Raw genomic sequence first — 27574 nt, 5'->3', positions numbered from 1 at the left:
TAAGATTGACAGCGTGAGGCCAGCATTTTCACAATTCCAAATAGCGTATGGTTCACCTGACGGCAGAATGCAGGTGTGGTTGACTTGTAGTTAGTTTGGTTAAGCGGATGGGAAGGTTTTGTGGAGCAGCTTCCATCGCTATCAGGTGGAGTTTGATCCTCATTCTGAAGAGTTTCACTGAGGGATGGGTGTAATGGCCAGAGGGAAGAGCATTCCAGTGTGTCAGGCAAGTAAGGAAAGGGAATTTAAGTGGAAGGAGGCTATGAAGGGATGAGGAGTAGGGAGTTCCAGAGGGCGAGTACTTTGAGATGCAGCCAGCAAGGTAGGTGGGCGGGGGTCAGGGGGCAAGGATATGGACGACGTTTTAAAGACGAGTAGCAGACATTTAAAGTGAGTGTGATTATGCATTGAGGGGCATCTAGTTGAACAGTTAAACAGTTGAACTTCAGACACTCCAAGACAAAAAGCCATGCACGGGCGTTTGACTTGGGTTGAAGAAGAAAAGTCAAAGCTATAAGCATATCTTTGCAAAACAATTCGTAAAAGAGGCAGATCTGAATTATGGGTACTTCTCACTCACCTTTTCTTTCAGCCAGGTGATTCACCACATGGTGCACTGTAAATAAGCAGCAAATCAAATATTAAGGAGCAGGATCTGCAGTCCCGGATTAAGGAGGCTGGGCTGAAAAGTCATAGTATATATACACGCGCCTGTTCATCTGATTGAGCAGCAAGCAACTCGGGAGAAGGATGTCAGACAAACTAAACCAAGCGCGACTGCAAAAGGGCCAGTGGTGGATGGAGACCTATAAGAAATATTATGATGCAGATAAGGAGCTTTCAACTTATTTCTCAAATGAGTCAGGTTTTGATGAGGATTCGATTATGGCGCCATTAAAACATTGGATCAGAGTCCTTTGTTCAGGTATGCGTAATGTAACTTTTCTGTTTTAACTGTCCGGTTAGCTGGAATGTGTGGCTTTTCTCTGGTAAGCGCTGATCTGCATTATATGTGCCTGAGGGTCTTAATGGTTCTATGCTAAGGTGACAGGATGTAGCTTTCGGTGTCCTCAGGTGCATAATCTTGAGTGGGTGGTTGTACAGAACCACCACTGGTTGTTCATAGTTTTAATGTTTCAGGGATTACAGCATGGATGTACCCCAGCCATCTGCTGAATGTCATGCAACAGTGAGGGAGGTGTGTGTGCAGTGCATTGTCAACAATAACAGTGCCAAGAAAACACCAGCAGTATTACCAATGGGGTTCCGAAGAAATCTCCATAGCTGTCCATGACAACTGTCCCTGAACCGCTTTCTTGTTTGCCCATCTCCTCCTCCCTATCCACAACCACCCTCTAAGCCTCTTCCCCATTGGCTGTGCATTGTTACCTGTGTGCTGTAATCTTGTACCTGTGTCAGCCAAGGTGGAAGAGTTGTGATGATGCGGCTCCCGTGGTTATGCTGAGGCTGTGAATTCTCAGTTCCAGCACTGCTTGCTATGCCCATGGCCACCACCATCGGAGTCTGCATCTTTCTCGCCATCATCGGCAAGAGGCACTTTGCTTCTGATGGCTTTTTGTGTGGCATGCAGCTCATAGTCATGGCGAGGCAGACCTTCTCTAGTGGGCGCATACATGCAGCACCAGTCCTATGCAGAGACCCAAGTAATTTGTGAGCTGCCTAAATGCCTGCTCATAGGTGGTGCGGTTGTGTGCATTGTTGTAGCGCTGGAGTCAGCTATTCCTGGGTTTGTGCAGTGGTATCATCAGCCAAGGTTGAATGGGGTATTCAGTGTCAACTGGAGAGAGGAACAGATGGTTTGACTAGATGATCCTGTGTATTGCAGGGCTTGATGAATCGAACTTGCTTTTTGGTGCATATTTGAAGTAACACATATTTTTTGGGGTGAGACCTTGCAACAAGGTGCTGCGCATTCCTCACAGACCCCCATAGAAGACAGGGGACATTAATATGTCAATTCATGGGGCAAAGCATTCATGTGAAGGCTAAAGGTACCTGTTCAGTGTATTTAAGGATATGAAGAGGAATCCCATGTGGCATGACCAGACTCAAATACTGTGTGATTGCCTATGGGTCGTGATGCCCTAATGCATGCTTCTGACATGCCTGAATGAGACATATGGTCCTCTATGCTGTGTTCCGTTACATGTATGCTTATACTATTGATGGTAATTAGGTACTATAAGCCCCGGGAACAATATATGGAAGCTGGATTAGATGGCCAACTCACACATGAAACTGGGACAAGCAAGAGCACAGCCACATGTGGTGTAAGGAGTCATGGTTGGCGGAATGTTGCAGACAGGATGCACCCACACAACTGTGGTAGAAATATAGCCTTAAGGCCTGCAGCACAGTCAGTGTGGTGATTCTGAACGCGCACACTTCCTACGCTTTCAGAAATGTTGATTGTAATGTATCCTGCATCTTGAGTATGGCTGTTCCTGCTATGTAAAGCCACGGATGCCGCTGAAATCCCAAAACTTCTGTGGAGCCCCCTGGGCTGGTGTGAGAGACAGTCCCATGTATGCTCCCAAAGAATGCTCCTCACAAGCATCAACATACATGCCCATATGCCATCGGCCACACGGGAACTGCTGGTTTAGTTCAGCCTTAGTATTCTGGAACGTGTACTGCGTCATTGATAAATGGATGTACCTGGCCTTAGCATAACAGACTGCACCAGAAGAAGAATGTGAAATGTGTGCTTCATTGACGTGGAAGAAGTACACCCAGGAGAAGCACAATAGGGCAGGGCACAGGCTATATTTAGCAATTTGATAAGCTATTTCCTGTTTAGTGTTCACTCTACCCATATTACAATTTTACTAATAACCTTACTTTTTTAGGTGCCGGCATGCAGTGCACAGATTGTACTACTACGTGCTAGGAATGCCAAACTCTGGCCATCTTTTGTCCTATTTGTCAGGAGTCTTTGCAAGATATTGGGTATCACTTGTTCTGTGACAGAACCACAAATGTATGCTTACATGATTCAGCTGAAGGTGAGGCCATGGAAGATGTTGCGCAATGCAGTTATTCCAGGCCACAGAGGACGCCTCTCCTGGCCCTGAAGCTGAAAGAGCTACTGTGCCTGCATAGTGCTTGCAAACATTAGTGTTTCAGAATACTGTGAAAGGGCATCAATAGGCAGCACAAGGAGACACTGGCAGAGGAGTTTGACTGATCATTCAAGATTCATTCAGAAACGTTCAATGTGAATACTGCTGGAGTCCCGACAGAGTAATGCCCACCCTATAACCCCCTTGCACTACCTATGCTAGCCATGTGTGTCTGTGTGTACACACCCAGGAGCCTACGCTGACATTGCGGAAAACCCACATGGATGCATAGTATGTTGCTCTGAGTTAGGATCATGGAGTCACAGCTTGAGCCAGGAAGTCTGGCACAGTTGTGTGAAGGGTAGGTTTGCTTTATGTAACATTTCTCCATATTGATGGTGCGGCCGATGCACCCATTTATGGAGACCTTCTCTCTGCCTCTGGGTGGAACTAGGGCCATATGTGTGCAGCTGAGGGCCCAAAGCACAATAGGGAAGGCCACAATTGCATGGAAATGGTCATTGGTCCAATTTAGAAGAACAAGGTCAGTTAGTGCGGATGTGCGGATATGCATTGTTCGGGAGAATTCTCATAAATGTGCTCATTTCCCTTACCTTTTCAGACCCCCAGAAACTTTGCTGGATTTCTAGGACTTACATTTTTACCTGGAAAGATAGTGAGCCTTTTTTCCCACACTTTCATGTATTTTGATTTGTGTTTTACTTTGGTGTTCTTTGGATATGGAGTTTTAGACAACTCTATAGGCATCATCTTTTTATTGTGTGTCACACAGCACCCTCAGTGCAGTGGCACAGGGATGTCTTTTAGACTTCCCAATGTTTAAATACCTTCTCTGGAACTGACTACTGTCTCCCAGTGAATGTAAAGTTAAATTGACTTTGCTACTAAATTGCTAGACACATCACACACTACCTTACAGCAGAGTGCTGGGGGGAATACCTACTTTTCCCTATACCTAGAAAACTCATGTAGTCCTCAAAAGCTACCCTTTCCCCCTAGAATGTTTGGTGGCAGCGGTGTTACCATTTCCCCGACCGCAACCTGTTTAAACGCTCCGGTAGCTGAAATCCACCAGATCCATGTTTTTCAAGATTGCGTCTGAGCACCTTCTGTAAAAACAGGTTCCAATCGACTTTTTTCGCAATTTTTTTTGGAAAGGTCCTTCTAGTGTTTGTCTCTGCGTGCCAAACCAGGTTTGGTCCCTTTGTTCATTTGCTTTTGGTGGGCTTCTGTATTGAAGCCTGCCTTTGGCGCCTCAGTGTCTGGGGTGGACGGGATGTGAGGGAGGTGCCCGAGGAGACCTGAATGCACTCTGGCGTGATTGGCTGTCTGACTGTCCGGCAAGGACAGACACCCTGCTGCGTGAGTGACAGCCATGCTGGAATGAATGGGAGAAAACTGTTTAAAAGCAAGTCTCAGGGACTGGGAAGGCAGAGTCGACCACTGGAATGAAAGAACCGAAGACGAGCTGAAGGAAGACAACTGCTGCAACTCCTGGACCGTTGGTTTGCCTGGTGAAGCCCTGCTGCAGGTCCAAATAGCCTGAAACTCCGTCAACAGAGAAGCCCCTTCAAGGACGAATTCTTCCCTTGAGCTAGTGGGAACAACCAACTCGCAAGTAACCTGGAAACCATCTCCATACTGGTTGAATTTTCTTCAGAGTGCTGTTGAAAACCAGAAAGCCAGTGAGAAGGATACCAGTTTGTCGACTTTAAGGCACTCACACCTTAAACCAACGTTTGCCAAGCTTGTGGATCCGTCCCTGTGCCGTGCAAGAACCTCCCGACATCCACCCGATGTCCTCCCTCTTGTCCCCACGACTGAGGCTCAGGAACAGCGAGATCTGCAGGAACTGCCAGGAACAACTGCCTCAGCTACAGCTTTTCTTCATTCAAAAGGTACTGTGCAAATGCGGTAGAGAAATCCTCTTTGCCACAGTGAAAGTCTTTGAAACTTTCCCAACTTTGGAGTCTTGTTCACTCTTAATCGGACATACAACTCTTTTTCGTGCAAACTACTTCTAAGAACATTGGCGTAGACGTACCCGTTTACTACCAGAACTGTGCTATCCTATCCAAGACACTGATCCATTGACTTTGGCCCAGGCCTATTGAATTGAACTGCCTCTTGTAGTGAACAGAAACTATTTGCCCTGCCATGAAAGTAATTGTGTTTTGATTCTTATAGCCCTTGTCTTTTACCCCTTTTGAAAGTTACTGAAGTGCCATTTTGCTCCCACTTCAGGGGAGCCTAACTTGTTCAGAAACATATTGGTTTGGTACTGTAGTGTATTATAGTGTTATAATGACCTGCTTATATCTAGTGGAATGTTTTATAACTAAATGTGTAAATAAATTCATATTGTTTTACCAAGAAACCTTGAGTGAGTGTTTGCTTGAAACACTGTGATTGCAAGTCGTTTGTGTAACACCTTGTACTGCTCACATCCCTTTTGAGATAAGCCTGGCTGCTCAGCCCTGCTACCACAAAACTGTGTAGTACAGACTTATACCAAAGGTGAGATTGTGCTTACACGTGTAGTGTTAATTGTGTGTAATGTTCCCCAAGGGTACTGCATGTAATTCTTCCTAACACTGGTGGCAAGTCGTGAGGATAAAGTATAGTTGTTACATTGAGAGTGCTGCTCTTACTATTGTTCAAATAACCTTCACAAAGCTAAGCACCACTAGGAAAGTAATTGTTTTATCATGCCTGATATGGATAACTACAGACAGGAGGCCCTAGTCATTTTAACAGTTGATCAACTAAGGGAAATGTGTAAAACTAGGATTCTAACTGTTAAAGGCAAAAAGGATGAATTGATAGAAACACTGTTGGAATGTCAAAGTCTAAGACGTAGGTCTGCTATACCTACTTCTGTGTAAAATGTGGAAAATAATGTTGAGGATGATAATGTTTCAGAGTCGAACTCAGATGTTATTGATGAGTTCGAAGAGGCAGAGGAGTCTCAAGATGTAGGCCCTGCTGCACCTCTACCTGCTCTTAGGCCTCAATCTTTAGCCACAGGGACCCTACCAGGTCCAGTACTGAGTCCAGAGTTTGTCTCTCTTGAGAACGTGAGACTTGAGTTAGAATTCAAAAGGCTCCTAGCACAGACTGAAAGTAAACATCAAGAGCTTAAACTAAGGGAAATGGAATAACAACATGCTCTTTAAATGAAGAAATTGTCTCTTGAGAATGGTTCTCTCCCAGAGTCTTCTAGGTCTTCCAGTCCTAAGAGGCCTGACATGCCCAAAGATGTAGTAAGTATATATGAGGTTAAGCTTGATATTTTGGATTGATTGGCTGCTTTTGAGTATAACTATGGGATTCAGGAAATTACAGGGAATCAGATGATTCCTTGTCTATTGTCTAGGCTACCCCATGTTGCAACTGATGCTGTAATGGAGGTGGTAGAAATAGACAGGATGGTGTATGAAAATGTGAAACTAGCTTTGATAGCTAGGTTTGGGAAAACTCCTTCCCGGTATCTTAAGAGGTATAGAACCCTCAAAAAGCTGGTACCTCTTGGGATACTTGGGTGTGTGAATATTTGAAAAACTTACATGCTTGGGTTAAGGGTTAACACTTATGAAGGTACGAGAAATCTGTTCATGTTAGAATATATCTATGATGCCTGCTCTCCTGAGCTGAGACAGCACTTGGCTGACTCTATGTCACTATTGACCCCTGGTTTGAGATACCCACACACTTCTGGGTCGTCACTGAGCACAATATCCCCTTCGTCCTCCTCCTCACCTGTGTCTGTAGAGGTGGTCTTGACTCCTTTCTTCTTCTTCTTCTTCTTCTTCTTCTTCTTCTTCTTCTTCTTCTTCTTCTTCTTCTTCTTCCCCTTGTGTCTTCTCTCATAAACGTAGGGCCGCCCTCAGTTCGAAGCCACCCTGCTGCCCTTCAATCAATGGCAAGCAGGAGGGGCCCCTTCCCGATGGCGTCCAAATGAGGAAAAAGCCAGAAGGCAGAAAAAACCTCAAAGGTAGTTTTGTAGTAGCTGCAGTTGCAGAAGGAAAACCACGAGTTGTCCAGGTAACCAGGAATATACTTCGGATTAAATGAAGCCCAGTCGGTTGTAAGTTCACCTCCACAACAACTGCTAAGCATGAGTAGCGAGCAGAAGACAGGATCGATAAACCCTTTGGGAAGGGTGAACAGTATGCAGGTATTAACTCCGGAAGCATAACCAGTCCAAAGAAGGACTGGCAGACGGGAGGTAGTCTTGGACTGCAAGGTAAGAGAAAAGAAAGGAAAGAGCTCAGAGCAGGCAGCGAGTCAGAAGAAGGTCTCCGGCATAATGGAGGAGTGGAACAGAAGAATGAAGGCGGCACGCACAAAAGTGCGAACCGGGAAGTGAAGCACGGGAAGAGAAACTAGGAAGGCAGGAAAGGCACGGATAGAAAGCACTAGCGTTAGTTCTCACAAAACGAAAGCAGTGAGTTGCAACGCAACGCTAGGGCGGAAGGGGAGGAGGTAAATAGTGAATGAAGGAAACGTACAGAAAGACTAGACCCGCACCACCAAAGGAAGTAAAAGAAACGTACGAAACGTGGCGGGCATTCTAATGGTGAGACAATCGCCTAAGGGGCCAGAAGCGCCACGAGAATCGGCACGTGACACTCTAAGGAAAATGATCAAAAGAAGTTAGCAAAGGCTACTGACTTGTGGGTTGCCAACAGGGCTACTCACAAAGATTATGGGGCTACTCAGAAGAAGGATGAGGGAATGCAGCACAAGAAAGATAACAAAGAGAATTCCAATACCTCCACTCCAAAAGAGAGCCACAAACATAAGAAGGGTAAGCCAACTGGGAAACCGAATCAGCCTAGTGAATCCTCGGGTGCTAAACCAAAGGAAGGTCAGACCAAACCCCCATTCATCAAAACCTTTGGAAAGTGTTTTGCTTTCGGGTCAACTGACCATGGGAAAGGGGATCCAAGATGTAAGGGTAAACCTTCAGGGATCCATACTGTCTCCTTAGCCTTCTCCCCATAGGAAGTAGTACAAATGGCAAGTGGAAACTTTCACCTACTGGCCGAGGAACCCATGAAAGTCTCAGCCAGTGTTTCTTTAGTGTCCCTGGGTCTGTGGGAACAACAGAAAATACTAATGAGCATTACAAAGACAGGAGACCCCTGCCATCAGAGACACTGGGACCAGCAGTACTGTAGTGTATGAATCCTTTTTCAAGGTATCAAGGTAGAGGATGTTGCTAAGGCACCCAAATACCTCACTAAGCTTGCTGGAGGCCCTGTCCAAATGCTTCCACAGTTATCAGCTCTCATCCAGTGCAACAACATGACTGTCAAAATACCTGTTAGTGTGCAGAGTGAAGTACCTTGGAGAGTCCTGCTGAGGAATGACTTAAAGACTCTGGTGGATGCTGGGTCTTCAAGATGGTCCGGGTGTTGCCACACGCCAGGTGATGCTTGGCCCAGGGTAGCCAGGAGAATCCCCTGTCTACACTCCCAATGCCAGAAGCAGGGCACATCATTTATCCAATTTAGAAGCTCCTGTCCCTTTAAGGGGATAGATACAGGGCAGTCCTGTGGTGCAAGTAATGTCTTTACGCTCAGCTCCACTTGTGCGGGTGCAGAGATCAAATAAAACACTGCAGAAGGAAGTCATGGGCCCGATCTAACACAGAAAACATTAGCATTTGATCAGTCACCACACAAGGTCGCCACACAATACTAGGCCCGCTTAAGCACATCTCATGTCCATCACACAACTAAACTCCATTTGGATCTAGTCCCTAGATGCAACTGGCCTTGATTATCCCGTCACTGTAAATCGAACAACACATGCGTATCCTCTAATCATTTACTAATGATAATAACCTTGAAAATGTTTTGATGAAATTGTAGTCACAGTAATAGTCTGCGAAGAGATGTACCTATAGCCTTATTTTAACTCCACTCTTCCCTACCCTCAGTCCATGGTCTGATAACACCTGTGCAGGTTCACAAAAGGCTTCATTTTCACACAAGGTCTAGGAACTGGAAGACCACAACTCTAGTGAATGGCATAACATAACACAACACAACACAACATAACATAACATGCTTAAAATAAGTCTTGTTAAGCTAAGGATGTCCCCCCCAAGGGCAAGGACTACTCATTGAGAGGGACTAACCAATCTCAAGTCCCACCTGAAAAATGCAAATCAGTAGGCGCACAGCTCCTCACCCAATCCCCATACTTATTGAATCTGCATACACACCTGAAGCCTGCGTCAAGGGCGTGGGTGCTAGGTACCTACCGTGCTGTCCCTGTGGGCCTGAATCACTCCACCACCAGACTTCAAACCATGCCACAGCCCTGTCCTTCAAATACCACATACTCACCCAGACTCACCCCGCAGGGTGAAGCCCGTGGCAAGGACGTGGGTGTTAGGCCCCTGCAGGATATTCAGCACCAGGATGGAGGGCGGCATCTTATGGTGATGGCGGAAGCAACCCACAAGGCAAGGAGGACTTTGCAATCTGAGTGCCTGAGCAGGTGAGAGGTGAGACCGGGGGAAAGTCATGTCTGTCATCACAATCCTGCTGGGCCAGCGCAGACAATAATGCCAAAGAGAATCTGTTATTTTTTTCTTGTTACACTTTGCCTTGCCATAGCCCTCCCATCATGCATTGCCATGCTATGTCTATCTGGAAAATTCTGACTTTAAAGCAGAACATTTCAACAGAACTCCGTCGATTAGGTATTAAGACACGGTTCCATAGCCTTATAAGTTCTGTGGGTGCAAGCACATATTTTAATCAATGAAATAAACCATTCCTTGGCACCATAAAAGTCACCACCAATTGGGACACTCAGAGTGGTAAAAACAAAGACAAATTGGTCCTCATCAGGAGTTCAGCGGTATTCTGGCAGAAATTCCACATAATGGAATTAGCTTTATGCTGGGACCTGCGGCGCAATTAGCGGTGCACCACAACCTGGCATGAATGCGCACACCACTCCAATGGTAACGCTAATTCTGTCCAGTGGAATTAGTGCCAAAACAAGGCACTCCACCGAAACCCCGGCACAAATACTGTTACTCTGCACATCTATCGCCGCTAATAGCGCCAGTGCAATTAGCACCGGCGTAACTAGTGTCATCTCTGGAACGGGAAGCATGGTGGTGGCCCTCTTTAAAAACAGAATCCACCCTGACTTCCCCACTTCCTGCAGCCATCCGACCCCACAAAGCATTGGGATCTTGTCACAGGAGCAGACCCGAGGAAAGATGCCAGAGAAAAGCCTACATTTAGTGAGGGGGAGCTAATTGTCCTCACAGATGAGGTGGTTGCACACTGCGAGGAGCTATACACGAGAGTAGACTCTCGGGCCATCGTAAAACCGCCATCTGGCTGGCAATTATCCAGAAGGTCACTGCAGTTGGCATCGTCCCCCGAGACGCAAAAGACAGCAGCAAACAATGAAATGACCTAAGGGTCAAGGAACGTGGACTCCTTTCCCATCACCTGCAGGAGGCCCTGGCCACAGGAGATGGAACCACTGAGCCCCTTGTCCTCAAATCATGGGAGAAGTACAGCAGCATCCAGGCCATGGAGGTTATTGAGGGAGTCAGTGGAGCAGAGGCAGGGGGTGAGTCACCCCCCCCCATTCACATAGCAAATGACCATCTATAAATGTAAGCCTTAGCATAAAATGCAGTGATGGACAGGGACACATGCCAGCCGGCCCAGCAGCTGACCTTAGAAATCATGGTGATCTGATGGGGTGCCACATCAGACCACCTCCAGAGCAGTCTGGGTGTAGGGCACAAAGTGCAGTGCTACCCAAAGTGGTTGTGGAGTGCAAATGTGTGGTAGTGGCCAATGTCAGCAGGAGTGTGGCGTGGGAGTATCCACAACAATGCTCAGTTTTCACACCAACATGTTGTTGGCCCTCTTGGCCAGCCCCATGCTGGCGTGGCAGACAACCCCTGTGGCAGTGTATGACTCCCTGCACCTACATGGGTGCAGCAAGTCAAACACAAAACAAGACAGAGCATCGCTGCTGGGTGCACAGCAGCGTTCCATTGAGACATGGCTGCGTCATGGACAATTCCATTAAACCCACTCCCACAAGGGGTGCACCACCAGGGGTGGGGTTGTGGGGGCATGAGCACATACGACCGTCCCAGATGCTGAAAAAACATAGGCTGTTCCTGGATGCCAGCACATGACCATGTGTGCATGCCACAATATGCGTTGCCCTGCAGGCCCTCATGCATGCATGCATGGTTCACCCAGTCAGCTGCCCCTGCATGGACAGCCCGCCTTAACCGCTCACAGGCCAAAGGCCACATGGCCATGGGTCACACACACATAGCTGTGATAATTCCCACAATGGTGTGGGCACATGCAATGGACACTAAATGAACATGCCCATCTGGCTACATCAGTGGGGTCTTGTTAAACTGGATTTCTGAACTTTGACCTGGTGGGCAGAGGTTCAGAAGGCTAGCATAGTTTCTTGCAACAGGGTAGCCTTCTGGACAAGCCAGACCAATCACAGTAGCATTGGCAGCGGTCAAGACTAGGTCTCAGGAGGGGTGAGGTGGATCGAAAGACCACAATGAGCACACACAGTAAACAAAACCACAGATTACTCTCAGTCAGGTGTATATTAAAAACATAGATAGATTTATTAAATGACTTTTAAGTAAACCACAAAGTAATTATTCAGCAATAATAACAAAACCAACACATCACTAATCTAGCAAACAAATCAACCAATAGCCAACAGGAATATTACTCAGTACAGTTCCACAACCTGCAAAGAAAGGGGTTATACAGCGTGAATAGCTCTGTGGCAGTTGATAGGGAGAATTCTCCAGAATGGCCAATTTCCCTTTCCCACTGAGTCCCTCTGCAGCTTTGCTGGATTTCTAGGGTTTATTTTTCTCACCTGGTAAGAGTGTGAACCCTTTTTTCCCACTCTTACATGTGTTTTGCTGTGTGTGTTTAACATTTTCTTGTTTTCGTAGACTGTGGAGCCTCACCTACTCCATAGGCATCATCTTTTTATTGTGTTACGCAGCACCTTCAGTGCAGTGACACAGGGTTGTCTTTTAGACCTCCCAACTCAGACTCCATTTTCTGGGATTGACTACTGTCTCCCAGAACATGTAAAGTTGCCATTAACTTTATTAGTCTTTTAAAATCCACAGACCCAGTACACCCTATCTTACACAGAGTACTGGAAAGGGTTAATACTTATCCCTTTTTGTTTGTTTCTCTTGGAGCATTGTTTTGCTCCCTTTTCATCAAGACTTGACTGGTAGCAGTGGTAACTACCCTATTTTCCCTACCGGGGTTATCTTAAATAACCTTCGTATTGATTTAGGCTATCTTGGTAGCCGCAAACTTAAACCTGCTTGACCATATACGTTTTTATACGGTTTCGGCTGGGCTTATTCGCCATTTCTTTTTGTAAAAGTCTTTCTTGTGTTTTACTCTGTGCCCCAAACCAGGTTTGGTTCCTTTGTTCACCGTCCTTTCGCGGGACCTCCTTAGGTACCTGTATGTCTCGGGGGGCAGGATGTGAGGGAGGGGTTTAGGACTCCCTGCACAGGGTCTCCTTGGGGACCCATGTCACACTCTGATCTGATTGGTGGAGGTGACCGTCCCGGTGGGGCAGCCACCCTGCTGTGTGATTGACAGCCAGGCTGTGTGAATAGGGGAAAATTGCATAAAAAGCAAGTCTCTGGGATTGGAAAGGCAGAGTCGCCACTAGAACAAAAGAACCGACGAGGAGCTGACGGAAGAGGACCCCTACCATGACTGAACCGCCCATTGAAGCCCTGCTGCAGGTCTGAATCTTCAAACTCCAATGACAGAGAAGATCCTCCAGGAATCTTCTTCCCCTGAGCTGGTGGGACCAACCAGTTCACCCAAACTACGAGCCAGGACTCCCTCGAATTTGCTGTACAGAGCTACAGTGAACCGGATAGCCAGGAAGGTGGGACCCTGCTTGGGTTTTAAGGAGCACACTTTTTATTTGTTGCTTTGCTCTGCTGCTGGTTTCTGCCCTGGGCAGTGCAGGACCCTCCAGTCTTCCTAGTCTGACAGTCGTTTCAGGAACCGTGAGCCTGCAGGAACTGCCCGGAACGTCCGCCTGAGCCACAGCTTCTTCTCCATTTAAAGGTACTGTGCAAATCCGGTTGTTCGTTTCGTTCAGCCGCGGTGAAAGTATGTGAAATCTTTCTCCAATCCGAGGGCTTTTCCTTCTCTACTCTTTGATCTAACTTTTCTGCCAACCAATTTCGTCCGGAACTCTTGGCAAAGACTTAACCGCAAACTACCCTGAACTGCGTAATCTTGAGCAAAAGACTTTTGTCCTATTGACTTTGGCCCTAAGCCTTTTTGATTTGATTCCATCACTGTAGTTCCTCTTTCAAGATTGCCTTGCTGACTTACCTGTTGGGGCTGCTCAATTTCTGCCTAACTTTGTCTTTCCCTCCCTTTTTAAATTACTAGAGTGCCATTGTGCTCACACTTCATTTTGTGAGCTTAACGTGTCTGGAAACTATTGGGAGTGGTGTGATGTATTAAGAGTGTGATTTTTTAACTGCTTTACTTTAGTGAGATGTTATACAACTGATGTGTAAATAAATGTATATTCCTTTACTCAGAAACCTTGAGTCAGTGTTTGTTTGAATCATAGTAATTGTTGTCCTTTGTGTAATTATTGCTACTGTTCACTTGCTCTTTAGATAAGTCCGGCTGTTCAGCCATCGCTACCACATTTACTGTGTAGTACAGACTTGTACCAAAGGTGAATTTGTACTGTCATTTGTAGTCTTAATTGTGTGTGGTGTTCCCAAAGGGTACTGTATATAACTCTGCCTAACAGCTGTCCTTCACAATTCAAACCCTATCTTGAGAGGCAGTCCAGTCCCTAAAATGAGTGGAGCCTTGAGCTCAAAAATACTTTCAGTGCTGGGTGAGCCCGTGAATAATAAGATCCCCCTATTCAAGGAGGGTCTCCCCAAGAGGGCAGCACAGGATCCAAGAATTGGGAATAGCTTGGTAGAACAGGCTACCTCGATAAAGAAGAATGGCCCTCAGGGGACACTCACTGTAAAAATTGATGGATCCACCAGGGGCCATCGGTAAGGGTTGAAAGTGCTCACCAACCCACGGCGCACTCCGGACATAACTTCGGCAGTCGAGTCCACTTCAGTCGCAGGTTCAAATCCTTGCAGCTCTGTGGTTTTCCGGAGCTACGTTCCAGGACAGGTCCGATTTCTCCTCTCCTAGTGAAGATATCAGGCCAGTTCTACTGCAGCGAGTCTGAGGAGATAGGGGGGCACAGCAGCAAGGTACCCACCAAGTTCGTCACCACAGCTGGGCGACACGGTGACCGCATGTGCTCATGTTCAGGCGTATTCTCCTAATTACAGACCTAGGAAAGCTAGGTGTAGGAACCTCGGCAGGAGAGTGACTTATACCCAGAGCTTATAGTCTCCAACGGCTCAAGTAAAAAGACAGTGGCGGTTCCAGGACAAATATCCCGTACGAGCTGGTCAGTTCACTGGGCGGTCCAGGAACATGTCTGAAGAGACTCGCTTACAGGTTAAGTTGGAGGTACCGAGAATAGTTGGTCCCACTATTCCAATGGGTCGAAGCACCCCTGCAGTCTTTCTAGGTTCCATCAGAACAGGGGGTCCGACGGGACAACAGCAGGCTCAGGGTTCCAAACCTTCCAGCAGGTCACCAGAGGTTCCACGGATATGCTTTGTTGATTCAGTATACTTGGCTCCTTTACTAAGTTTGGTGTGAACTCAGAAGATCAACATGGAATGGGTGTAAGATACCTTCTCTTATCCAAAATCTCCTTTGCGCCAAAACGAAGAGAAACCAATGAGAGATCTGCTCATATACAGCCATTCCAGACGTGGATCAATCACAGACCACAGTGGTCCCAGTCATCCCAGCACAACAGATATCCTGGCACCTAGGATGTGTATTGGAAATAGACAGCTCCAGCCCTCATCCTGGAAGCACACACACAAGGCATGCAGAAGCCTGCAAAAGCTTCGGTTTGCGCAGGGGTCTGTATGACCAAATAAGGGATTTCCCAGGTCTACTTGACCTGGGGAAGGCAAAGGGACAAGATGGCCAAAGGACAGAACAAAGTACCTTGTGGCATGGCCATTTTGGATATTGGCCACTGTCCTGTGCCAAACGCGGTAAAAGCAGTATGGACCCTTAAAAATAGTTGAAAACATATGAAAAGTAACAGCTGCCACCAGCTATGTCCAAGGCACACTTGTGCATTCACAGAAAAATATTTTGAGGGTATCTAGGAACTTAAAAATGAAAAGAGTACCCCAGGGCACTGCACTGCAAGGTACTTTGTGCACAGATAAAATGTTAAAAAGTTGGCAGGTACAAAACCGGAGGGAAAATTACACATAAAATGGAAATCTTTCCTAACAAGTGTCACACTGATCAACAAAATGTGTGACTTGCATGCCAACCCATGTGAACGCATGATACCTGACAGCATGTCATGTGTACCCTACAGGCACTCGGGCAGCTCAGGAAGAGGCTGAGGAGAATGGGGTGGAAGGCCCATCAGCGACTGGTGCCTCCAGGGCTTTGATGTCCAATACTACCCCTTGAAGTACAGACACATGTGATGCTGATTTGCAAGTGTCAGGATACAACACCTGGCCCCAGCAAGTCCAAGTCTGCTGGTGTAAGTGCAGGTTCTGCACCAACCTAATGTGCCTCCAGGAGAAGCACCATATCAAGTGCACCCAAACAGCCAGCTCCAGTGGCTGTGACCAAGGACACACTTCCTGGCAGGAGTGCTGTTAGCACCCAGAAGGAAACCACCCAACTTCCACAGGGTGCATCAGGATCACACAGCCCTGACATCATACGTCACCATCAGCGGCCCCAGACACCCGAGTGTGACATGGACACCCCCTCATATGGCTCTCCGTGCTTCAGTCCTGCCTCACCGTGGAGCCCACAATCCATTCCCCACCGAAATCTGAGCCATTCCATCCTTCAGAGGCTGGACGACATGAAGAGGTGGCAACTTGAAATGGAGGCCACTGCTATCCCTCACTCCTTCCACATCCAGGCCATACATGACTGCATGCAGGGTGCCACTCGCAGGATCACACATTCCATAGAGCACAACCGGGCAAAGGCGGCTTCAACAGCTGCTGAATTAACAGTGTATGGCCAGGGTGTCAGGGAGCTGACAGAGGGCAACTCTGCCTTTGAGAAGTCCATGCAGCAGAGTATGGAACTGACTCTGCAACACATCTGGGAGCCAGGATCCATACACTCAACTTCCACCACCCTTACTGAGCGGTTGTTGCTAAGCACACCATGGCGCTGATCTGAGCACAATCTGGGTCCAAAGTCACTTGGGGTAGCCCTGAGAGAGAAAAGGCTGCATAAGTGACAGGGTCCTACTTTTTGACTACAGTGCACATGTTGGGGTGGTGTTGGGTGGTGGGGGGTGGAGGGATGGTTTGTTTGGGTGGTGTTGGGAGGTGGGTGCTAGGGGGTTGGGGATAGTGTGTTGGCGTGGTGTTGGGAGGTGGGGATTGTGGGATAGTGTGTTGGGTTGGTGTTGTGAGGTGGGTGTGGAGGATAGTGTAATGAGGTGTCATTTGTGTCTATTCATAAAATACCTTTGTGTGGGACACAGTGGTGCATAGTATGTGCCATGTAAGTGTATTAGAAAGAATTGTCCATCAGTTCCTAGCAAACCACTCTTCCAGACCTGATGTCATCTCTGCAAATGCTGCAGACGCATCTGCCACAGGCACTGTTTTCTCATCCTCTGGGGTTGCATGTCGACATCAGGGGGTAGAGGGACATTCTTCTGGAGGCAAATATTGTGCAGCATGGCACACATCAGCACAATTTTCCACAATTTTTCTGGGCTATACATTAGGGTACGCCTGTACAGTCCAGGCAGTGGAAACGGGCCTTCAGGAGGTCAAATGTACGCTCTATACAGACACAGTTCCTGCTGTGTGTGTGATTGTAGGCAACCTCCTGTAGAGTTTGTGGATCCCTTGCAGGTGTCATGAGCCAAGGCAGCTGCGGGTATCCAGAGTCACCGGCAAGGAGAAAGACAGAGCCATGAGTCACAGTTAGATGGAATTGTGAATGATAGCACATGCCACACTTAGATGGAATCGTGAACATTAGCCGGAGTCGCATCTAGATAGAAATGTGAATGTTAGCATGTGCCACACTTAGATGGAATTGTGAATGATAGCATATGCAACACTTAGATGTAATGGTGAACATTAGTCGGAGTCACATCTAGATAGAATTGTAAATGTTAACATGCGCCACTCTTGGATAGAATTGTAAATTGTTAGCATGTGCCTCACTTGGATGGAATCGTGAACACTATCCTGCGTCGCATCCAGATAGAAATATGAAGGGTTAGCATGTCCCACACTTAGATGGAATTGTGAATGTTAGCATGTGCCTCACTTAGAAGGAATCATGAACATAAGCCTGTGTCGCATCTAGATAGAAATGTGAAGGTTAGCATGTCCCACACTTAGATGAAATTGTGAATCATGGCATGTGCCACACTTAGATGGAATCGTGAGCATTGGCCTGAGTCTCATCCAGATAGGATTGTGAATGCTAGCAAGTGCCACACTTAGTTAGAATTAGGAAGGCTAGCAAATACCACACTTGGATAGAATGGGAACATTAGCCTCTGCCAGACCCAGATATAATGGTGAATGATAGCAAATACCACACTTAGACAGAATTGAGAATGTTAGCATGTCCCACACTTAGATGAGATTGTGAACACTAGCCTGCGTCACAACTAGATAGAACAGCAATTGTCAGCCAGTGCCACGTCTAGACTGAATGGGGAAATAGTATCAAGTCCAGATTTAGATAGAATTGGGAATACTAGCTTGATTCACATATAGGCAGGATTTTGAAGGTGGGCCACTGCCACATTTGGATACAGCTGTTGAATATTTATGGACTTCATATATATAAAGGATTGTGAATATTAGCCAGTACCGAATTTGGATGGAAATGCAGAGATATTCATGCACTACATCTAGAAAGAACGTGGAAATTGTGCACATCACGTCGAGACAGTGATGCCAATAACCAACCCATGATCTTCTGTCCTGATGAAGGTTGGATCAACACATGGGCTAGAGTTGTACAGCCTGAGATAACTGACCGAAATACGTGTCGACAATTTGTATACTATCTATGACACACACAGATAGACACACCTGTATTTAAGGAAGGGTAGTAAAACTTTGTGTTAGATGTTTCTGTTAGATCGGAATACTAATGAAATACCATGTATTGACTTAGATAGAGAGATCGTAGGGATGACTATGTGACTGCGTATGAGCTGTGGGATAAACAAATGTGAGATTATCTATATCAGTATGTAAATTATTGTGTATTTAAAATGTTGTGATGAAATAAAATCATGTTTGTGATTAACCTCTTACAAAGCAGGGATCGTTCAAAACAGTAATCCAACCCCCAGGCTATGAGAGGGGAAGGTCCCTCCTCAGTGGCCAGGGGTTGGATTACCTTCAGTTTCACGTCGGCGTGCGTAATGCACGCTGACATGCAACTGAAAGTATTTTCACCGCGGCAGCCATTTTCGGCTGCCGCAGTGCAATGAGAAGCTGAGTGTCCACCTTTCTCTGCCTTGATCTCCAGCTGTATTTCAAGCCGGAGATCGAGGGAGCAGTTGTTGGAAAGGGGAGGCTCTCCCCTTTCCAATGAGGACCCTTTTGTGAAAGCATTACTGGGCACAAATCGGGTGCATAGCGCTCGATCCGCGCTCAGCAATGCCACTGGAGCACCAGGGATCCATTTGTGATGCGGGGGGGAGGGTTGGCTGCTTACTAGGTAAGTGGCCCCGGAGGCCCCAAAGCATGGGGCCACAGCTATAGAGACCCCGGGGGTCAGATGGGTTATCATCTGCCCCAAGGAAGGGGATATGTAAAGAAATACAAAAATAATCACCAGCAAACAGGGATGTGGGGGGCCACTAGCCACCAGGTATTTTTACATGAAAGGGGGCTGGCCTTCCCCCTCTCACCCCAAGTGAAAAGGGGGGGCACCCCTTGTAGCCCTCCCTGGGGGCAGATTTCTGCCCCCAGGCAGGAGTACATGAGGTGGCCCCCCATCCAATTGGGGGGGCACCATGAAAGTGTGGGCAGGCCCCCCAAAGGATGGGTCCTGCAGGTTAGCACCCCCCTAGGGCAGATGGGACCCTATCGGCCCCTATCTGCCCCTAGGGAATGGGCCCAAAAAAAAAGGAAAATAAATTCATGCTTGGTTTTGGGGGAGTGCCCCACCACTAGATCACCATGGGATTTTTTAATGGAAAGCAGGTGTCCCTTCCCCCCACCTAAAATGGACTGGGGGCCATGTCATGCAGCCCTCGCTGAGGGCAGTTATCTGCTCCTAGGAAGGGGCATCTGACCCCAGGTGGGCCTGCATGAGATGACCCCCCTCTTATCCGCCCCCAGGGAGGGCTGAATGAGATGCCCCCTCCATTTGGTGTGGGGGGGGAGAGGGCCACCTCCTTTATATTAGAACATTCCCCAGCAGTTTAGGGTGCCCCTCAGCCCCCCCCTAAAGTTCAGTCTACCATTTTACATTTTTGTCTTTGTTTACCAAACTTCCCTTGGCAAATATAGGCACATTAGTCTGCCAATGTGCCCCCAGGGTGCCCAAACCTTACTGCCCCAAAACTGGGGCAGCCTGTCCTACAGTTTGTGCCCTTTGTAGGAGCCCCAGGGATGCCTGCATGGGGTGCCCCCCATCCATTTGGGCTCTATTGGGCATTTCACTCTAGCCACCCACCAAAAGACACCGCCAACACCACATGTCCTACATTCCTGCGTTACCACAGGAGTCCCGATGAAAAAGGTACCTCATATATGTGGGTGCACCTACCTGGACTCAAAAGGAAAAAGGCTAAACCACTTGTAACCCGCAAAGGGTTTGGGGAGACAACCTACAGATCTGGGCCTAGGGTGTCGAAGCCAGCAAGGAAAACAGGGAACCCCATGCATTTCCCAAAAGAGGACACGCTTGGGAATCTGCACAGGTCTGACTTGCGCAAATCGCCCCAGAATTTATTATCCAGAACCCCCGGCAAATTCCAAATTTGGGGGGAAAAACACAATTTTCGCACACTTCACTCTGGTCACCCACCAAAACACGTCGCCAACAACACATGGCCTACCGTCCCGCATTCCCACAGGTGTCTCGACAAAAGCGGTACCTCACATGTGTGGGTGCACCTTCCTGGGCGCAAAGGGTGAAAGACTAAAACACAGCTAACCCCAAGTCTTTTCGCACAGCGGAATTTCAGGAATGTTGCTCAAGTGCACACCATACAGATTTGAGCATGGGGTGTCCAAGCCACCAAGGAAAACTGGGCACCCCATGGATTTCTGAAAAGGGGACACCTGTGGAAATCCACAGATCTGACTTGCGCAAATTGACCCAGAATGTATTACCCAGAACCCCAGGCAAAGTCCAAATTTGGGGGGAAAAAACACAATTTCTCCACCTTTCACTCTGGTCGCCCACCAAAACACGCTGCCAACAACACATGCCCTACTTTCCCACGTTCCCACAGATGTCCTGACGAAAATGGTACCTCAAAGGCGTGGGTGCACCTACCTGGGCGCAAAGGGGAAAGCCGAAAACACGGCTAACCCCAAGACTTTTTGCACAGCAGAATTTCAGGAATTTTGCTCATGCGCACACCATTCAGATATGGCCTAGGGTGTGCAAGCCACAAAGGAAAACTGGGAACCCCATGCATTTCTGAAAAGAGGACACCCGTGGGACTCCACAGAGGTCTGACTTGCGCAAATCGGGCAACAATTTATTACCCAGAACTCCAGGCAAATTCCAAATTTGGGGAAAAAAAAAACAATTTCTGCACATTTCACTCTGGTCACCCACCCAAATACGACACCAACAACACATGGCCTACCGTCCCGCATTTCCACATATGTCCCGACAAAAATGGTACCTCACATGTTTTGTTGCACCTACCTGGGTGCAAAGGGGAAAACCTAAAACACGGCTAAAACAGCGTCCCAGAATGTATTACCCAGAACCACAGACAAATTGAAAATTGTGTTTTTCCCACCAAATATCAAACGTTGTCGGGGATTGTTGGTAATAAATTCTAACCTGATTTGCGCAAGTCAGACCTCTGTGGATTCCTACGCATGTCCTATTTTCAGAAATGCATCTGGTTCCCAGTTTTCCCTAGTGGCTTGGACACCTTAGGTCCACATCTTTATTGTGTTTTTGTGAGCAAAAATCCTGAAATTCTGCTGTGTGAAAAGACTTGGGACGAGCCGTGTTTTAGGATTTCCCATTTGAGCCCAGGTAGGTGCACCCACACATGTGAGGTACCGTTTTTGTCGGGACACCTGTGGGAAAGCAGGACGGTAGGCCATGACTTGTTGGCGGTGTGTTTTGGTGGGTGACCAGAGTGAAATGTGCGGAAATTGTGTTTTGTTTCCACAAATTTTCACTTTGCCAGGGGTTCTGGGTAATAAATTCTGGTCCAATTTGTGCAAATCAGACCTCTGTGGATTCCCACGGGTGTCCTCTTTTCACAAAAATACATGGGGTTCCCAGTTTTCCTTGGTGGTTTGCACATCCTAGGCCCAAATCTGTATGGTGTGTGCGTGAGCAAAAGTCCTGAAATTCTGGTGTACGAAAAGACTTGCGGTTATCTGTATTTTAGGCTTTCCCCTTTGCGCCCAGGTAGATTGCATGCACGCATGTGAGGTACCGTTTTTGTTGGGACACCTGTGGGAACGTGGGACGGTAGACCATGTGTTGTTGGCGGCGTATTTCAGTGGGTGACCAGAGTGAAATGTGCAGAAATTCTGTTTTTTTACCCAAATTTGGAATTTGCTGGGAATAAATTCTGGGCCGATTTGCGCAAGTCAGACCTCTGTGGATTCCCACTGGTGTCCTCTGTTCGGAAATGCATGGGGTTCCCAGTTTTCCTTGGCGGCTTGGACACCCTAGACCCATATATGTATGGTGTTCGCTTGAGCAAAATTGCTGAAATTCTGCTGTCCGAAAAGGCTTGGGGTTAGCCGTGTTTTAGGCTTTCCCCTTTGTGCCCAGGTAGGTGCACCCACATATGTGAGGTACCGTTTTCATCGGGACACCTGTGGGAATGCGGGACGTTAGGCCATGTGTTGTTGGCGGTGTGTTTCAGTGGGAGACTAGAGTGAAATGTGTGGAAATTGTGTATTTTCCCCGCAAATTTGGACATTGCCGGAGGTTCAGAGAATTAAATTGTGGGCCGATTTATGCAAGTCAGACCTCTGTGGACTCCCATGGATGTCCTCTTTCCAGAAATGGATGGGGTTCCCAGTTTTCCTTGATGGCTTGGACACCCTAGACCCATATATGTATGGTGTTCGCTTGAGCAAAATTGCTGAAATTCTGCTGTCCGAAAAGACTTGGGGTTAGCCGTGCTTTAGACTTTCCCCTTTGTGCCCAGGTAGGTGCACCCACATATGTGAGGTACCGTTTTCATCGGGACACCTATGGGAATGCGGGACATTAGGCCATGTGTTGTTGGCGGCATGTTTCAGTGGGGGACCAGAGTGAAATGTGCGGAAATTGTGTAATTGCCCCGCAAATTTGGACATTGACGGGGGTTCAGGGTAATACATTGTGGGCCGATTTGTGCAAGTCAGACCTCTGTGGATTCCCACAGGTGTCCTCTTTTCAGAAATGCATGGGCTTCCCAGTTTCCCTTGGTGACTTGCACACCCTAGGCCCAAATCTGTATGGTGTGTGCTTGAGCAAAATTACTGAAATTCTGCTATGCCAAAAGAGTTGGGGTTAGCCGTGTTTTAGGCTTTCTCATTTGCGCCCAGGTCCGTGCACCCACACATGGGAGGTACCGTTTTTGTCGGGACACCTCTGGGAACGCGGTACAGTATGCCATGTTTTGTTGGCGGCATATTTCGGTGGGTGACCAGAGTGAAATGAGCAGAAATTGTGTTTTTTTTACACAAATGTTTATTTTGCCGGGGGTTCTGGGTAATACAGTCTCTGCCGATTTGCGCAAGTCAGACCTCTGTGGATTTCCACGGGTGTCCTCTTTTCAGAAATGCATGGGGTTCCCAGTTTTCCTTGGTGGCTTGGACACCCTATGCCCATATCTGTATGGTGTGCGCTTGAGCAAAATTCCTGAAATTCTGCTGTCCGAAAAGACTTGGGGTTTGCCGTGTTTTAGGCTTTCCCCTTTGTGCCCAGGTATGTGCACCCACACATGAGGGGTACCGTTTTGGTCGGGACATCTGTGGGAATGCACGACGGTAGGCCATGTGTTGTGGGCAGATCGTTTCGCTGGGTGACCAGAGTGAAATGTACGGAAATTGTGTTTTTTCCCCCCAAGTGTGGACTTTGCCGTAGGTTCTGGGTAATACATTCTGGACCGATTTGCGCAAGTCAGACATCTGTAGATTCCCACAGGTGTCCTCTCTTCAGTAATGCACGGGGTTCAGAGTTTTCCTTGCTGGCTTGGACACCCTAAGCCCATATCTATATGGTGTGCGCTTGAGCAAAATTTCTGAAATTCTGCTGTCCAAAAAGACTTGGGATTAGCCCTGTTTTAGGCTTTTCCGTTTGCGCCCAGGTAGCTGTGTGTTTGGCAACATTATATGCAGTACCCTTTGGGAACACCACACACAAGTAAGACTACAAGTGACAGTACAATTTCACCTTTGGTACAAGCCTGTACTACACAGTTAAAGTGGTAGCAGTAGCAGAGCAGCCAGACTTATCTCAAGAGTAAGTGAGCAGTATCAAAAAGTTACACAAAGGACAGCAATTACTATGATTCAGGCAAACACTGGCTCAAGGTTTTCAAGTAAAAGAATATACATTTATTTCACTCTTCAGTTTTATAACATTACACTATTATAAGCAGTCTAGAATTCACTCCCTAATACACCACACTACCTCCCTTAAATTCCAGACAAGTTAAGTTCTCAAAATGAAGTGGGAGCAAAATGGCACTCCAGCAATTTAAAAGGGAGGGAAAGCCAAAAGTCAACAGATATGAACCCACACCAACAGGAAAGTACTCAGGGCAAGTGAACAAGAGAGATTTAATGATAAAATCAGATAGAAAAAGCTTAGGACCAAAGTCAATGGTTCAAAAGTCTTTTGCTCAAGATAATACAGTTCAGGGTAGTTTGCGGTAAAGTTCTTGCCACGGTTTCCAGACGAGGTTGTTTGATAGAAAAGTTAGTTCAAAAGAGAAGAGAAGGACAAGCCCTTGGATTGTAGAAAGATTTCAAACACTTTTACAGCGGCTGAACGTAACGCACAACCGGGTTTGCACAGTACCTGAAAACGGAGAGGGAGCTGTAGCTGAGGCAGACGGTCTTGGTAGTTCCTGCAGGCTCATGGTTCCTGAAGCGACTGTCCGACTGATCAGAAGTAGGAAGACTGGAGGGTCCAGCACTACCCAGGGAAGAAACCAGCAGCAGAGCAAAGCAACAAATAAAAGGTACGCTCCTTAAAACGAAAGCAGGGTCCGACCTTGTAGCTCTGTACAGCGAATTGGACCAGAGGAGGGGTCGTGGCTTGCAGGTTGGGTGAACTGGTTGGTCCCAGCAGCTCAAGGGAAGAAGTTTCCTGGAGGGTCTTCTCCGTCATTGGATTCTGGAGATTCGGACCTGCAGCAGAGCTTCACCAGGCAGTTCAGTCGTTGTAGGGGTCTTCTTCTTCCAGTTCCTCGTTGGTTCTTTCGTTCCAGTGGCGACTCTGCTCTTCCTGTCCCAGAGACCTGCTTTTTATGCAGATTTCCCCCCATTCATACATACTGGCTGTCAATCACACAGCAGGGTGGCTGGCCTGTCAAGGCCAGTCCCCTTAGCCAATCAGACAGGAGTGCGACTTGGGTACCAAGGGAACCCATGGCAGGGGTCCTAAAACCCCTCCCTCACATCCTGCCTACCCAGATTCTCAGGCACCTAAAGGAGGGCTTCTGTGTGGAACCCCCGAAAAGGCTATGAACAAAGGGACCAAACCTGGTTTGGCGCACAGAGTAAAACACGAGAAAGACTTTAACCAAAAGAAATGGCGAATAAACCCGACCGGAGCCAAAAAAAAATGTATTTGGTCAAGCAAGTTTATGTTTGAGGCTAATATAATAGCCTAAAATATTACCACGTTTATATAACATAATCGCGGTAGAAAAGCTAGGGTAGAGACCACTGCCATCCGCCAAGTCTTAATGCAAAGGGAGCAAAACAATGCCCCAAGAGGCACAGACAAAAAAGGGATAAGAATTAACCCTTTCCAATACTCCATCGAAGATGGGGTGTACTGGGTCTGTGGTTTAAAATGACTACGGTAAAGTTAATGGCAACTTTACCCTTTTCTGGGGGACTGTAGTCAGCCCCAGAAAATGGAGTCAGTGGGAAGTCTAAAAGACAACCCTGTGTCACCGCACTGAAGGTGCTGTGTAACACACATGAAAAATATGGTGCCCTAGAGTAGGTGAGGTTCCATTGCCCAAGATCACACAAAAAGTAGAAACTCACATAGCAAAACACATGTAAGAGTGGGAAAAAAGGCTCACATTCTTACCAGGTGAAAAGGATAAACCCTAGAAATCCAGCAAAGCAGCTGAGGGACTCAGTAGGTAAGGGAAATCAACCATTTATGAGACTTCTCCCTAACAATGCACCCACACATGTGAGGTACGGTTTTTGTCAGGACACCTGTGGGAATGGGGAAACGGTAGGCCATGCGTTGTTCACGGTGTGTTTTGGTGGTTGACCAGAGTGAAATGTGCAGAAATTATGTTTTTTCCTCAAATTTGGACTTTGCCGCGGGTTCTGGGTAATGCATTCTCTGCCGATTTGCGCAAGTCAGACCTCTGTAGATTCCCACTGATGTCCTCCTTTCAGAAATGCATAGGGTTCCCAATTTTTCTTGGTGGCTTGGACACCGAAGGCCCAAATCTGTATGTTGTGCGCTTGAGCAAAATTCCTGAAATTCTGCCTCCGAAAAGGCTTGGGGATAGCTGGGTTTTAGGCTTTCCCCTTTGCGCCCAAGTAGGTGCCCCCACACGTGTGAGGTACCGATTTTATCGGGACACCTGTAGGAATGCGGGACGGTAGGTCATGTGTTGTTGGCGGTGTGTTTCGGTGACTAAAGTGAAATGTACGGAAATTGTGGTTTTTCCCCTAAATTTGGAGTTTGCTGGGGGTTCTGGGTACTAAGGTGTGGGCCGATTTGCACAAGTCAGACCTCTGTGGATTCTCACGGGTCTCCTCTTTTCAGGAATGCATGGTTTTACCAGTTTTTACCAGTTTTCATTGGTGGCTTCGACACCCTAGGGCCATATCTGTATAGTGTGCGCTTGAGCAAAATTTCTGAAATTCTGCTCTTCGAAAAGACTTGGGGTAAGCCTTGTTTCAGGCTTTCACCTTTGTGCCCAGCTAGGTAGAGCCACACAAATGAGGTACTGTTTTTGTCAGGACACCTGTGGGAACACGGGACGGTAATCCATGTGTTGTTGGCGGCGTGTTTTGGTGGGTGAACAGGAGGAAATGTAGTCCCCCCCAATTTGGACTTTGCCAGGGATTCTGGGTAATACATTCTGGGCCGATTTGTGCAAGTCAGACATCTGTGGATTCCCATGGGTGTCTTCTCTTCAGAAATGCATGGGGTTCCCAGTTTTCAATGGTGGCCTGGACACCCTAGGCCCATATCTGCATGGTGTGCGCTTGAGCAACATTTCTGAAATTCTGCTCTTCGAAAAGACTTGCGGTTAGCTGTGTTTTAGGCTTTTCCCTTTGCACACAGGTAGGTGCACCCACACATGTGTGGTACTGTTTTTGTCGGACACCTGTAGGTTCATGGGTTTGGCGTCGTGTTTGGGTGGGTGACAAGAGTGAAATGTGCAGAAATTGTGTTTTTTCCCCAAATTTGGAATTTGCCTGGGGTTCTGGGTAATAAATTCTGGGCCGATTTGCGCAAGTCAGATATCTGTGGATTCCCACGGGTGTCCTCTCTTCAGAAATGCATGGGATTCCCAGTTTTCCTTTGTGGCTGGCACACCCTAGGCCCAAATCTGTATGGTGTGCGCTTGAGCAAAATTCCTGAAATTCTGCTGTGCGAAAAGACTTGGGTTTAGCCATGTTTTAGGCTGTCCCCTTTGCTCCCAGGTAGTGCAACAACACATGTGAGGTACCGTTTCTGTTGGGACACATGTGGGAATGTGGGACAGTAGGATATGTGTTGTTGGCTTCGTTTTTCGGTGGGTGACCAGAGTGAAATGTGCGGAAATTGTATTTTTCCCCCCAAATTTGGAATTTGCCAGGGGTTCTGGTTAATACATTCTGTGCCGATTTGCACAAGTCAGACCTCGGTTGATTCCCA

At 47.3% G+C, this 27574-nt stretch overlaps 1 protein-coding gene across 1 annotated transcript in view; it reads left to right on the top strand.

Moving 5' to 3' along the window:
- The first annotated feature begins 744 nt into the window (after window positions 1-744).
- LOC138489603 (indolethylamine N-methyltransferase-like) overlaps window positions 745-27574 on the top strand; it is a 227327-nt gene continuing 200497 nt past the window's right edge. The window contains exon 1 of the mRNA XM_069617308.1: window positions 745-925. Within this exon, the coding sequence (XP_069473409.1) occupies window positions 751-925 (175 nt within the window). The 5' untranslated portion in view covers window positions 745-750. The remainder of the gene's footprint in view (window positions 926-27574) is intronic.

The sequence above is a fragment of the Ambystoma mexicanum genome, chromosome 9, assembly GCF_040938575.1.
Source record: "Ambystoma mexicanum isolate Mex_15411 chromosome 9, UKY_AmexF1_1, whole genome shotgun sequence".
Classification (NCBI taxonomy): Eukaryota; Metazoa; Chordata; class Amphibia; order Caudata; family Ambystomatidae; genus Ambystoma; species Ambystoma mexicanum.
Note: the sequence above shows the minus strand (reverse complement) of the source record. Positions and strands in the feature narration are given on the sequence as shown.